Here is a 15335-nt window from a genome sequence, read left to right as displayed (position 1 = left end):
ACTTTGGAAGGATGGAAGGCTGCGTCAACTTTGGGTTAACCTGCAATGCTGCATTATAACCACTGCGCCACCATGGTTTGATAGATAGATAGATAGATAGATAGATAGATAGATAGATAGATAGATAGATAGATAGATAGATATAGATATAGATATAGATATAGATATAGATATAGATATAGATATAGATATAGATATAGATATAGATATAGATATAGATATAGATATACACATACATACATACATACATACATGCATACATACATACATACATACATACATACATACACATAAATTTATTATGAAGCTATGTGTCCTTTAGCATATGGGAATAGCATTAATTATTTCATACAGTAGCTATATCCTACAGTTAGTCCATGTCATTCCCCCACCCATCATATTAAACCCAGATACCATTTCCAACTCTAAGACACTATAAAAAAATATGATAAACATGTTTTCCTCATCATTTTTGATGCACCTGATGCCCTGGAAGTTACAGTCCTCTTGAGATGGTAATTCCTGTCATTATCAGAAAGTGCTGTGATTTATCTTCTATTCTGGAAAGATTGACTAAGCTTTTTGAGACTGTAAAAGGTAAAGGTAATGGTTCCCCTCGCACATGTGCTAGTTGTTCCCGACTCTTGGGGGCAGCGCTCATCTCCATTTCAAAGCTGAAGAGCCAGCGCTGTTCAAAGACTCTCCATGGTCATGTGGCCAGCATGACTAAATGCCAAAGGCATCCGGAACGCTGTTACCTTCCCACCAAAGGTGGTCCCTATTTTTCTACTTGCATTTTTTATGTGCTTTCGAACTGCTAGGTTGGCAGAAGCTGGGACAAGTAACGGGAGCTCACCCCGTTACGCGGCACTAGGGATTTGAACTGCTGAACTGCCGACATCTTAGCCACTGAGCCACCACATCCCTTTTTGAGACTGTAGATACCTGCAATAGTAACCCCATTTCAGTCTGTTTCTTTTACTCTTCTTTGAAGACATCATTCAGAAGTCTGGAAAGCACTAAGTGTGACACTTAGTATGATGCTGAGCACTAGACTGAGGTAAAGGATTTGGTGTTAAGAGAAGCAACTTCTTCATCCTTACAGATGTCAAAGCTCTTCCTTTTTCGGCTACTCTTAGTCCTTCCACAAATTGAGGGGAAAGCTCTTCCTAATTCATGTAGTGTGAATTATTCCCTTCCTATTCAACATGAATATTATCAGCCTGGAGACTTCATCATTGGTGCAATCTTTTCTCAGTTCTTCATGCCTAACTTCGATCCATTATCCTTCATTGGGAATCCCCTGACAATGGTTAAAGACATGTATACGTAAGGAAACCAATTTTTTTTTGTCCTCTCTGATAAAAAGGATTAAAGTTTGAATGATCACCCTAAATATGTATGAAAAACAAAGGAATGTGGAGTTATGCTTTTTAATGAAAGACGGAGCTCATCTTGTTCAGATAAACAAAGCCATCAATGAAAGAAGCCTGACCTAAATGGAAGGAAGGAAGGAAGGAAGGAAGGAAGGAAGGAAGGAAGGAAGGAAGGGGAGGGGGAAGGAATGGAGAAGAAAATCAAAGAATAGGATAAGAAGTGAAAGAGGGAAGAAGGAGAAGAGGGAGAAGGAAAAAGGGAGGAAGGAAGTTTTGCTTAAAAATTAGTACAAATACTTCAGAAAAACTCACTCTATGTTTTGCCATCAGTTTCGACTTCGGCATGTGGTGCACTTTTTCTGTTGATAGACTGCTTGCTACTTCCATTTAACATAATAACAGAGTTCGAACAGACCTTTTTTTTTTTTTAATTTGATTTATATCAAATTATAGACCTTGGAGGTCTTCTAGTCGAATCCTATGCTCAAGCAGGAATTTTAATAAGGTCAACTTCCAAGTCTGATCCCTGTTGTCATCATGCCCCATCATGCTACTTTTATAACAATCTCAAACATAAGTTAAACAGTTAAGGGACAATGTACATCGTTGTTTCACTCTTTTCCCTTTTCAACCTCGTCGACCTTGTCCAAAGCTTTCGTCCCCCATCATCTCCTCCTTCTGTGACAGCTTGTCCTGAAAGTTTCTTTGAAATTTTGGAAATGTTTTTTTACCACTTCAGTTTTCAAAGTGACTTTTATTTCTATCCATAGTTCCACATTTTGCCTTTTATATAAATTAATCATACAAAATCTATACTGTATGTTCATATTATAGTATAAAGAAATATCCTTTAGATTAAATCTTGCTGCTATACAGTATTTTCTTTTCTTTCTTTCTTTTTTTTTTTTTGTAAGCAAGTTTTATTAAAATTTTTCTTTCATCATACATATTTTATGAACAGAGTGTTGACTGGGTCACATCTTATACATTATATATATATATATATATATTAATCTTTTTAATCTATTCCAATCTTCCCATTTTTTCCATATCTCTTTCATATAGTTCTTTATCACGAATTAACCATTTTTCACCATATCTTGTTATATATCTTCAAACATATCCTAGCTAATTGGATAACATTCCTTCATTTAGTTGAACAACATTTAAGGAAAAATAGAATACAATATAGTAAGGGAACTCGTTTGATCCTTAACGCACCTACTTTCTCTCCTTCCTTCCTTCCTTCCTCCCTCCCTCCCTCCCTCCCTCCCTCCCTCTTCTTCCTTACTTACTCCCTTCATTCATCAGAACTCTGAAGATATGTTTCAAAAGTACACACTATTTTAAAATGAAAAAATAGCACTAGCACTAGCACTTAGACTTATATACTGCTTCACAGTGCTTTACAGCACTCTCTAAGCAGTTTGCAGAGTCAACATATTGCCCCCAACAATATGCATCCTTATTTTACTGATCTCCGAAAGGTGGAAGACTAAGTCAATCTCAAACCAGTCAAGATCAAAAGAATCGTACTCTTGGCAATGTGAGCAGAATTAGCCTGTGATACTGTACTCTAACCACCGCAACTCCAGACAACCTCTAGCTGCAACAATTTTGTTCTATGGGGTGTCCCATTATGGGTGTTAAACAGGAGCATGATTCCAGCAAGTGTACAAGATTTTGTGTACATACATACAATGTTCTTCTTGTTCTAGCACAGTGCCCAAGAATTATCAGCATGTCCTATCAATGGTGTTTGCTGTGAATGAGATCAATGAGAACCGTAAAATTTTACCCAACATCACCTTGGGGTTCCAGATCTATGAAAGTTACTTCAGTGCACGCATGGCTAATCAAAATACGCTGAACCTTGTATCTCGCTATAACAAGACTGTCCCCAATTACAAGTGTGATGTTGAAAAGAATCTGATAGCAGCCATTGGGGGCCTGGATTCTGAAATCACTCTACACATGGCCTCCATCTTAACTCTCTACAAAATTTCTCAGGTAATATGAGTCCACTTGAAAGAAAGCAGAGTGTAATCAGTTGAAATAATATTATTACTCAGGGGTGAAATGTAAAATTTGTTACTACCAGTTCTGAGGGCATGGCTTGGTGGGGGGGGGGTGTAATGTGACTGGGTGGGCATGGCCAATTTTTTTTTTTAACTTTTCAAAGCATTTTTTCTAATGCTTTGAAAAGCCTCTGCCGATCAGGAAACTCAGCTGGGATCGTCAGAGATTTTTCAAAGCATTTTTTTACCACCTCTTCGGCCAAGAGGTTGCAGAAAAAAATGCTTTGAAAAGCCTCTGACTATCCCAGCTGAGCCGCACGATCATCAGAGGCTTTTTTTTTTTTAAAGCATTTTTTCGTCGGAAGAGGTTGTAGAAAAAATGCTTTTAAAAGTAAAAAAAAAAGCCTCTGATGATCCTCTGGCTCAGCTGGGCATGGTGGGGGGTGTGTGCAGGGATTTTTGCTACCGGTTCTCCAAACCACCCGTTGCCATTGCTACCGGATCGGGCAATCCAGTCCGAACCGGGAGCATTTCATCCCTGTTATTATTGCAATTTCATTTTACTTGTTTGTTCACTTAATGGGGTGATTTCAAGATAGATTGAAAAACAGAAAAAGTCTAGGTGTTTGACTGAAGAATAAGCCCTTTTAAACTGATGTTGATGCAAGGAAGATGTTAACCCACTTTGCTTCAAAGAATTGCAAAAGAATCTTGATTATTGAAACAATCCAATTTGAAGTGGTCAATTAAAAATGTAGTCACTCACTCCTGGAAGCATTCAGAGAATTTTGTTAGCCCGCAAAGGCTAAACAGAGTTGGACCTTGTCAATATCTGGGTGAGAAATTGTCAAATTATGCAAGGGCTGTAGGCTACCCACCCATTTCTCTATCTCTTTTTTTCTCTATCACAGTATCTATCTACCTATCAAACTCTTCCTTCCTTCCTTCCTTCCTTCCTTCCTTCCTTCCTTCCTTCCTTCCTTCCTTCCATACCATACCATACCATACCATACCATACCATACCATACCATACCATACCGAGGTGGGTTTCATATGTAGGTGTCAAACAAATGCATGAAATCTGCTAACCCGATGAATATCTCTTCAATCTTTTCTAGGTCACCTATAGCTTCTTTTCACCAGCAGTAAGAGAAAAAAATCAACTTGCTTTCTTATACCAGATGACTCCTAGTGAAACTTATCAGTTGAATGGAGTTGTCCAGCTTCTGTTATATTTTCAGTGGAAATGGGTTGGGATCATTGCCCTGGGAGATGAGAAAGGGGAAATATTTGTGCAGACCTTAACACACCTGCTTTTCGAGAGAGAAATCTGTATTGCCTTCACAGAGAGAACACCTAAACATGAGTATTTTTTTCAGCTGGATAAATTAGTCAACCAATTAAAGAATATAGTTCTGACTCTCCATCGAACAAATGCCAGTGTAGTTGTCGCGAAGGCAGATACGCAAGCCATGCTGGGTATTCATTGGCTGGTGTTTATGGTTGACAATTTTGAATTACATTCTGTTGACAAAGTGTGGGTTGTGACTGCTCCTTGGGATTTCTCATCTGAAGCATTTCACAGACAGATAAGTATACAGATCTTCCATGGAGCCTTATCATTTGCAATTCATTCCAAGGAGGTGAAGAATTTCCAAAATTTTCTTCACAATTTGAATCCACATTCTGAAGCTGATAGCTTTATCAAGCTTTTCTGGGAACAGGCGTTTGACTGTATATTTGAAGATGCAGGTGGAGGGGAGAATCAATTAACATCCTGCACTGGAGATGAGCAATTGGAGAACATTCCTGGACCTCTTTTTGAAATACAGATGACAAGTCAAAGCTACAGCATCTACAATGCAATCTATGCTGTGGCTCATGCTTTCCATGCTATGTATTCGTCCAGAACTAAACACAGGTTGGGGATTGATGAACACTATGTTGAGTCTTCAAAACTACAACATTTTCAGGTAATGTCCTTCATATTAAGCAAGCCTATCTTTTTTATTAGTAGATAGCAATCTAGGATGTAGAATATGTGCTATTCTAAATGAGCCACGGTATCGCAGCGATTAGAGTGCAGTACTGCAGGCTACTTCTGCCAGCAGTTTGGCAGATTGAATCTCACCAGGTTCAAGGTTGACTCAGCCTTACATCCTTCCAAAGTGGGTAAAATGAGGATCCAAATTGTTGGGGGCAAGAGGCTGACTCTGTAAACTGCTTAGAGAGGGCTGTAAAGCACTGTGAAGCGATATATAAGTCTAAGTGTTATTGCTATTGCTATTCCTAACAAAGCAGGACTATGATTCAGTCATTAAACTCTGGATAGTTTGGTTACCCAAGTCATTATACAAAAAGCAGTTGAATATACATACACCTATTCATTTGAGTGTGGACAAACTAGCCAAGCTGAAAGAGACTGAAAAACAGTGATTCCCTGTCTACTGCAACATCTTTTCTTTCAAAGCTAGTTTCCTTTATGAGTGTCAGGTTTCGATGTCGTCTCAAATAAAATAAATTGCATTTCCAAACAGATAGTCTTTGAAGAAATCTTTCATTTTATTAAGCACGACAACCTGTCCCCGATCGTGGCGTAGCCAACTCTGACTTCCTGACCCCAAACCTTCGCTTTCCATTCCCCAATTCTCTGTGTCTCATTGGCCTTCTTCCAAATCACTCTCCCCATATCTACTACTTAAGCTCCCAGGAATGTCCCCCCTCCCATCTCATCTCCTAGGGGATATTATCTTCAGAGAAAGTAAGTAGGTGAGAAGTCAAGGGTCCTCTTGCAAACTTCCCCCTCTTCTCCTTCTTATGTCAGCACTAGAGTAAATGCAGGTTGAAGTGCTGACATCGAGCTTATACAGTAGTGGGAAGAAAAGCAATTAATTCTAAAATAATTCATTTGCATTTCTAGCATAGGCACCTACAACAATCTTCAAATGCCATCAAAATAACAATGTATGGATCTCAATGTCCTCATACTTCTTAACTTGTGTCATGGCTTCTAGTGTAAATGTGTTTTTAAAAAATTTTATTTTTAAAATAAATAAATAAATTTTATTTATTGCAGGGAATAGATAATTTGGCACAGATAGGCCAGCAAGTCATTACCAAGGAACATAGATGAATAATTTAATAATTCTACCCCTTTTCAGAGGCCTTGTCAGCAGTTAGATCTTGAAGAAGAAATTCAATCTATCAAAGAACCTACCATATTTTTCGGACAATAAGACTCACCGGACTATAAGATGCACCTAGATTTACAGGAAGGAAACAAGAAAAAAATAGTTTTGTCCTCCATACGTCACGTTTTCACCCTCCCCAGCCCCCAGAAGCACTCTGCAGTGTTTCGCATGTCCCGTTTTTGCCAAAAACGGGCCTGTTTTCACCAAAAATTTCTGGGGGCAGCGGAGAGTGAAAACATGATGTGCAGAGGGTTCAGGAGCCCAAAAACAGAGCCATTTTTGGTGAAAATAGGTATATTTTTGGCAAAATGGGATGTGTAGAACACTGCAGAGTGCTTCTGGGGACTCTGGGGAGGGCAAAAATGCAACATGTGGAGGGTTCAGGAGGCCAAAAACAGACCTGCATTCAGTCTATAAGATACAATGAAATTTTCACCCACTTTTAGGGACAGGGAAGTGTGTCTTATACTCCAAAAAATACTGTACTTTTATTCCTCAATAAGGCCTGGTTGCAGGGGTGAAATCCAGCAGATTCTGACAGGTTCTGGAGAACCGGTAGCAGAAATTTTGAGCAGTTCGGAGATCCGGTAGCAGTGATTTTGAATAGTTCAGAGAAGTGATAAATACCACCTCTGGCTGGCCCCAGAGTGGGGTGGGAATGGAGATTTTGCAATATCCTTTCCCCTGGAGTGGGGTGGGAATGGAGATTTTGCAGTATCCTTCCCCTGCCACGCCCACCAAGCCACACCCGCAGAACCGGTAGTAAAAAAAATTGGATTTCACCACTGCCTGGTTGATGCAAAATAAAACAGAGTGAATCCACTGTTTGATCATGGAGGAGAAAGTCTTATGTATAGAACCTGAAACATAAGTAGGCACTCTACCACTAGCTTGTTACTTAACAGTTTTCAGACAAAGAACACAAAACTGGTTTTGGAGCTGTTGTCAAGGCACCAAAACTTGTGTACCGGTGTTTAATTGCTCATGTTGCTAATTTTAATTATTATTGCTACTTTTCTCCTTTGTTCTTCTAAATTTTAAATCTAACCGTTTTAGTGACTTGATTTTCAGTGGGCGCATATATTGCAAACTGTTGAGATGTTTCGAGAGTGGGTGGTAGAGATAGTTCAGAAATAAACAGGTAAAGACAATTTTGTGAAACCTACGCTTGGCTTTCTTCACCTTAAGATCCACCCTTTCCTGAAGAAGATCTCATTTAACAACAGTGCAGGAGACACCTTGTTTTTTAATGAGAATGGCGAATTAGTAGATGGATTTGATATTATCAACTGGATAACTTTTCCAAATCAATCTTTCTTAAAAGTGAAAGTCGGGAAAATGGATCCTCAAGCTCCGTGGGACAAACAGCTGTCTATTAATGAGAAGATCATTACCTGGCACTATACATTTGGAGAGGTAAGACTAAACACCAAGATCTAAAGCTTCTCTAAACCTCATACATATTTGGGTCCCATTCATCCTCATCAAGGGTCAACTTTGGGAATTGTAAGGAACGTATATCCCCATTTCATAATTCCTTGCAGTTCTCCTCTGATCAGTTAGGTCAAATAACAAAATATCATTACAGAACTAAATGATGGACAGAAGAGACCATGGGGTCAATGAAGAGCCAAGGAGGGGCACAAAAGAAGTATCTTGGTAGAAGGTACCTTAGATAAAAGTAAATGTGGAGTAAACATGCTGTAAAGCCTCAGGTTCAAGGCTAGAGACAACACAGCAATAGCCAATCAAGTTCAATCCTTTATTTGCTTTAGAATAGAATAGAATAGAATAGAATAGAATAGAATAGAATAGAATAGAATAGAATAGAATAGAATAGAATAGAATAGAATAGAATAGAATTCTTTATTGGCCAACTGTGATTGGACAGACAAGGAATTTGTCTTGGTGCTTACGCTCTCGGTGTACATAAAAGAAAAGATACGTTCATCAAGAATCACAAGGTACAACACTTAATGATAGTCATAGGGAACAAATAAGCAATCGAATCATATTAGGAAACAGTCAATATAAATCGTAAGGATCAGGGCTGGGTTCTACTTACCTTTACTACTGGTTCGCAGTGGTGCATGCGCAGAAACATTTTGATGACATCGGGGTCGGTGGGCGGAGCCTCCCACTGGTTTTACTACTGGTTCTATAGAACCAATGTGAACCGGGGGCAACCCACCACTGGTAAGGATACCAGCAAGTGGGAGGAGATGGGTGATAGGAACAATGAAAAGATTACATGCAATAGACCGAATATTGCCAAACTAAAGCTGTTTTTAACCTACTAGATCAGGAATGTCAAACTCCCATTGTCACACAGGTGTCACGTGATGTATCGGGGCTTTTTTTCCCACTTCGCTAAACTGGGCGGGGACGGAGCCAGCATGTGACATATTCGGCCCGCGGGCTGCAAGTTTGACACTCCTGTACTAGATATATCATTAGACATTCTAGGGTGAGTTTACTTGAAGCCTCCCTATCCAAGTCAGGACTTAATCCAGGCCTCTCTCTGAGAAAACTCTGTGTTGCCATAACTCTCTCCCCCCCACGCACACATATTGCTTCTTCAGGTGCACATTCCATTATATTAGTTGTCTCATGAGTCTATTTCCTATAAGAGGGGATATAGCACTATCTTTGAACAAAATGCTTGTGAATAAATAATAATAATAATAATAATAATAATAATAATAATATAATATAATATAATATAATATAATATAATATAATATAATATAATATAATAATTATTTAATAATAATAATAAAATTATTAAATAATTGGCTCAATTATAAAACCCCAAAATTTTATATCCCACATTTAAAACCAATTAAAATCTTTACATTGATAGCCCAGCCTGGTGGAACAACAAGGTTTTGAGGGCACAACGAAATACACGGAGGTCGGAGATCTTACGCATTTCTGGGGGCAGTTCATTCCAAAGGGCAGGGGCTCCCACAGAGAAGGCCCTCCCCCTGGGTGTCGCCAGCCGACATAATTTGGCAGATGGCACCCTCTCTGTGGGAGCGGACTGGGCGGTGGGAGGCTATTGGTGGCAGAAGACGGTCTCGAAGGTACCCAGGTCCAATGCCATGCATCAAGCAAAAGTGTAAAAGTATGATATTGGATGAAGAGTTTGAACTAAAATTTGAGCGAGCCAGATTCAAATCCACCCTCAGCGGTGGGTGACTTGGTGACAGACACTATTTTTCTGTATATAATTCTGTATACCACTTCAAAGGCAGAATATAAATGTAAGAAATACCAGAAAGTGTTTCAAAACATCTAGTCCTCAGGGTTACAGAAATTTGTCAAAAAGATGTTAATTATATATTCAGAGGAATAGCTGTAGAAATCTCAAAACCAAAGGTGGTTGAAAAAAAGAGAGAGCCAGAAAGTCCATAACATCTATGGAAGTTCTCAATCATCCAGGTCATGGTTGTCCCAAAGAAGCTTCTTGGATGAGAAGCAAAAGTTTTCAAAGAAAAAAACAACCAAAGGAAGTCCTGTTTCCTTTTTGAATAAAAAACACTTTTGGGACAATGAAAGTCCATACATTTGTCAATAAGTAACTTTTCAGATATTGCTGAAAACCCTGGGAATTTATGCTGATATCTGTTGTATATAGTTAGCACCTACCCCTCCTAGAAGAATGAAATATTTTAGGAAATATTAAAAAGGTAGAATATTATATTTCCCCTAAAAGAGAAATAGAAATCTTAAGGGAGACAGAAGGTCAGAGCTTCAGCTCCCTGCCCCCAGCAGATGTTTGGTGTCCATTGAGATGGACTGGGCCAGCCTATCTACAAGACAAAAGACCTTCAGATACAGGGTGATGGGATTAAGACATGACCCTCCAGGACATAATAGGATTATCTAGCAGCAGGGCTAACTGCATTACAAAATCGCCCGGGGATATTGCATCACCCAGCAAGCTTCAACCAAACGTGACTCAGAAAACCTACAAAATTAGCTATGACCCCTACAACAGCCAATAGCTTGCACAGGAACAGGAAGCTCAAGTTCAAATCCCAAGAGAGGGTATAAATACCTCTCTCTCAACTCCATGTGGTCAACTGCACCAGGACCATGGGCTTGATGGTTCTGCTTCATTAAACCACCTTTCCAATCAGCCTCCGTGTTTCCAGTGTCTTTCTCCCTGCTTGGAACTGAACCAGATGGATATTTCTTCCAATACTGTTTATCAACTTCCTTGGCAGGGTAAAGAAGGCTAGAATTGAGTATTCAACCAGTGTTGCTTCTATCCATAGCATCTGGGAGAATTCAAAACCAGTATCTACAATCTGGAAGCTAAGGTTCTCGTTCTCCGTGGGTTAATAATATTTTGAGCACAAAATCACTTTAATGTCCATGATGCCATTGTTTGAGTACCACACCATGTTGAAGCTTAATTAAACAACAAATGTGAGTAAAATGGGTTCTTCTTTACCATGGACAGGTTGTGCCCTTGTCCCTGTGCAACCACCGCTGCCTTCCAGGCTATAGCAGACAAAGCAAAGAAGGGGAACCATTTTGTTGCTATGGTTGTGCTGAATGTCCATCCGGAAAGATTTCCAACCAGACAGGTAGGGAACATCCCATTGTAAAAGACAAATAAAACATATATGTCATAAATTTAGTTTTGTTGTACAGCAGGATGGAAGAGGAAGATATACCAATACTTCCCATGATGCTATACATTTGATATAAGTTATAAGAATGCATATAAGGAACATGGTGGCTCAATGGCTAAGATGCTGAGCTTGTCGATCGAGAGGTTGGCAGTTCAGCGGTTCGAATCCCTAGTGCTGCGTAACGGGGTGCACTCCCATTACTTGTCCCAGCTTCTGCCAACCTAGCAGTTCGAAAGCAGGTAAAAAACGCAAGTAGAAAAATAGGCACCACCTTTGGTGGGAAGGTAACAGCGTTCTGTGCACCTTTGGCGTTTAGTCATGCCGGCCACATGACCATGGAGATGTCTTCAGACAGCGCTGGCTCTTTGGCTTTGAAACGGAGATGACCACCGCCCCCTAGAGTCAGGAATGGCTAGCACATATGTGCGAGGGGAACCTTTACCTTTACCTTTTATAAGAATGCATGGTGAAAAAAATCATTCATAAATAATCAAAGTTCAATCTGCTTCCGTACCTGAAAAATGATTGCTGAATTTGGAGCTGGATGTGATCTCTTTTCTCATTTGGCCGCCATATTCAGGAATACAATTAAAGAGCTGAAACTTGGGAAAGCTCCCAATTCAGATCTTATTACATGCAAAGTATTAAAAGATAATTTGGAATGGTGGGTTTCACTTTTCACAGCAATAGATTGCTGTTCCATTATACCAAAGAACTGGGATTTGATCAAAAAACATGATCCATACAACGTTGTCCAATTAGTTCATGAAGTCTGATAAACAAAATGTAGGCTAAACATCTACAAAATAAATTTAGTGACTGGCTTGAATCTGAGGACATTTTGATGAATGAACAGGCTGGGTTTGGAGTAGGTAGATCAATGTTAGAACATGCTATAGTGCTACAACACCTACTGAAAAGGTGAGCAATCCTTTTATTTATTGACTTTAGGTCAGCTTTCAACACCATGTTTAGATCTAAACTGTGGTATAAGTTTGAATACACTAAGTTTTGTTTCTGTTGCTCATGACAAAGTTTGTTTCTGTTGCTCATTGTTTTGGCCCGCCAGTAGCCAGCAGAGCCGGCAGCAGAGTCGGACAGTGAAGAGGTTGTCGAGGAATTTGGGCCAGCCCTGGGGGCTGGGGAAAGCTCAGACGAGAGCGCTGCATCAGAGACAGAGAGGGAGTTAGACAGCAGCGAGGAAGAGGAATAGCTGAAGCCTGTTCCCAGTGTGCGCATGTGCAGAGCTGCTAAAAGACAAGAACAACTAAGAAAGCAGGGTCGACTTGGAAGTAAAGCCACACCTTGGAGGTGAATGGCCCCTCTCATAGGAAATAAAAGAGGAGCAAATGGGGAGTGGGCTTTTGGAGGAAACAATTCATTCGTTCGGTCATTTCAAGAGTGGAAAGTTCTGTTTGTGACTATAAGAGACCCTGTGCCAAGTTTTGCCTTGTCCTGCATTTGGAAACTAGTTATCTGGCACCTTTCCAAGCGAGATAAGGTGTGTTGATAAATATTCCTCTGAAAGACTGTTTGCCAAGCCTTGCTGACTGTGAATGAAAGGAATTCACAGTTGAGTAAATAAAAGGAGTTTTGCTGGGACCAAGAATCTGCTTCATGCTTTTTAAGGAAGCCTAGATCAGAATACTGATTAATATTCATGAAAACATAAGATTGAATCCCAGGTGCAGTAACCAAGGATATGTCACTAAGGAAATAGTTGTAAGGACAGAAGTTAGAGATATATATTGGCTCCAGATTTACTTATGATATAATTTCATTGGTTCTTAACTTAAATGACTCTGCATCTCATCCTCCCAAATTTATTTATGCACTTACCCAAACTATATAACATACTCACCCAAACTATTCAATTCTGAACAATGTACAAAAGACAAAAACCCTGAAATAATTGGAACAGAATAACCTAAGACATTAAAGCGTATCAAGCAATAAAATGATAAAGAAAAATGAAAACTTCTATAACTCACACATTGGGGATTCCACTCAACTAGATCCCAAAACTTGAGGGAGGGGGGAAGACACATCTTATCCACCTTCCTAAAGACCTGTAGGATTGGAGCCAACCATTTGCATTGTGGTGCAAATTTCATATTGACTGTCATTATCTACGTATCTACAGATCCCTCACATCCTGGACATAAATTGCTTCAACTTCTACCCTCAAAACAAAGGGCACTGCACACCAGAACAACTAGACACAAGGACAGTTTTTTCCCGAATGCCATCACTCTGCTAAACAACTAATTCCCTCAACACTGTCAAATAATTTTATTATTTCTTTATGTACACTGAGAGCATATGCACCAAAGACAAATTCCTTGTGTGTCCAATCACAGTTGGCCAATAAAGAATTCTATTCTATTCTATTCTATTCTATTCTATTCTATTCTATTCTATTCTATTCTATTCTATTCTATTCTATTCTATTCTATTCTATTCTATTCTGATGATGACCGGATGTAACGGTTGCAAATTATATCATTTGCTTCTTTGGTATGTGACATCATCAGTTTATCCAAATACACTGAATCATCCTCTAAGCAGGGTTGGCATAATGCACCAGGCTACTTTCATTTTGTGGTTTAGTGTGCCCTGTAATAGAACACTGGAAGGATGAAAAAAACTGGTAGCTAAAATGTTAACTGTTTTCACATTTTATTAATAGTAGCTCCTATCTCAACTGCCCTAGAATTCAGATTCTGGTTAGTAGGATTCCTTTTTTCCTATGCCATGGTGATATTTAAAATTATAGCACAAGGCATAAAGGGTTCAAAATGTTTTTCAGTGAAAACAGGATTAGTGTTTTGTGTTGTGTTTCAACTAGTTACCTAACTAACTAATTGCCAAGTGCAACCGAATGATCCATTAAAAACCCGTTTGGGAATTTCAGGAAAAGTTCATCAGAAGGATTCCACTTGCAAGGTTCTGTCCTAAACTAAAGGAGTATTTTAGAAATGCCCTAATTATTAATTGCATTGTATTATAACTAATAACATTGTATTGTGATATGAGACAGTATACTGTAGATCAGATCTACAAGGCTGTTCGGCCCTTCTCATATATTTTCTGTCTTTTCTGTTTCTCTCTATTTCTCCAAGATATGAATGACTGCTTCAAATGCCCTGAAGATCAATATCCTAACAAAGGAAAAGATCAATGCCTTTACAAGGAACTAAATTACCTGAGTTATGTTGACCCTCTAGGCACGAGTTTGACATTTATGGCTCTTACTCTTTCTACAACCACAATCTTGGTGCTTGGAATCTTTATTAAGCACCGGAAAACTCCTATTGTCAAAGCGAACAACCAAACTCTCACTTACGTCCTCCTTATTTCGCTCCTTCTCTGCTTTCTCTGTTCTCTGTTATTCATCGGCTGCCCCCAGTCACTGACTTGCCTTTTCCGACAAACTACATTTGGGATCATCTTCTCAGTGGCTATTTCTTCTGTTCTGGCCAAAACAATTATAGTGGTTCTTGCTTTCATGGCTACTAAACCAGGAGCTGGAATAAGGAAATGGGTGGGGAAAAGATTTGCATTTGCTATTGTTTTATGCGGCTCACTTATTCAAACAGGTATTTGTGTGATATGGCTGGGTACTGATCCTCCATTTCTAGATTTAGATATGACAACTCTCCCTGAAGAAATTGTAGTGGAATGCAATGAAGGATCAGGCAACATGTTTTACTATATTCTGGGTTACATGGGATTTTTGGCTCTCATCAGCTTCATGGTAGCTTTCTTTGCTCGGAAATTGCCAGATACATTCAATGAAGCCAAATTTATCACCTTCAGCATGTTGGTCTTTTGCAGTGTCTGGTTGTCTTTTGTCCCAACTTATCTAAGTACCAAAGGAAAATACATGGTGGCTGTGGAGATCTTTTCCATCCTGGCTTCCAGTACTGGGTTACTGGGTTGCATCTTTGCTCCAAAATGTCATATCATCATTTTGAGGCCTGATCTTAATAGCAAAGGACAATTAATAAGAAACAACAAAAAGGAAAATAACTTTTGAAGTCTGTACCTGTATAGTGCAGCAAAGCTCAATACAATTTGAGAAATAAATACTTTCTACCTATT

The 15335-nt window shown here is 39.2% G+C and overlaps 1 protein-coding gene across 1 annotated transcript; it reads left to right on the top strand.

Annotated features, from left to right (window-relative positions):
- The first annotated feature begins 3128 nt into the window (after positions 1–3128).
- LOC117659095 (vomeronasal type-2 receptor 26-like) lies at positions 3129–15335 on the top strand. Its single transcript, XM_034407209.3, has 5 exons — positions 3129–3386; positions 4513–5367; positions 7774–8001; positions 11057–11183; positions 14354–15335. The coding sequence occupies exons 1-5, from the start codon at positions 3129–3131 to the stop codon at positions 15268–15270; spliced, it is 2385 nt and encodes a 794-aa protein (XP_034263100.3). The 3' UTR covers positions 15271–15335.

Source organism: Pantherophis guttatus, chromosome 4, assembly GCF_059756535.1.
Source record: "Pantherophis guttatus breed Tessera chromosome 4, ASM5975653v1, whole genome shotgun sequence".
In the NCBI taxonomy this organism is placed as follows: Eukaryota; Metazoa; Chordata; class Lepidosauria; order Squamata; family Colubridae; genus Pantherophis; species Pantherophis guttatus.
Note: the sequence above shows the minus strand (reverse complement) of the source record. Positions and strands in the feature narration are given on the sequence as shown.

Bases quoted from the DNA above. Each gene is read 5' to 3' on its own strand.
- LOC117659095 (XM_034407209.3), top strand. From the start codon at position 3,129: ATGGTGTTTGCTGTGAATGAGATCAATGAGAACCGTAAAATTTTACCC. The intron at 8,002-11,056 runs GTAAGACTAAAC...TACCATGGACAG, and splicing joins GGCACTATACATTTGGAGAG to GTTGTGCCCTTGTCCCTGTG. The intron at 11,184-14,353 runs GTAGGGAACATC...TATTTCTCCAAG, and splicing joins AAAGATTTCCAACCAGACAG to ATATGAATGACTGCTTCAAA.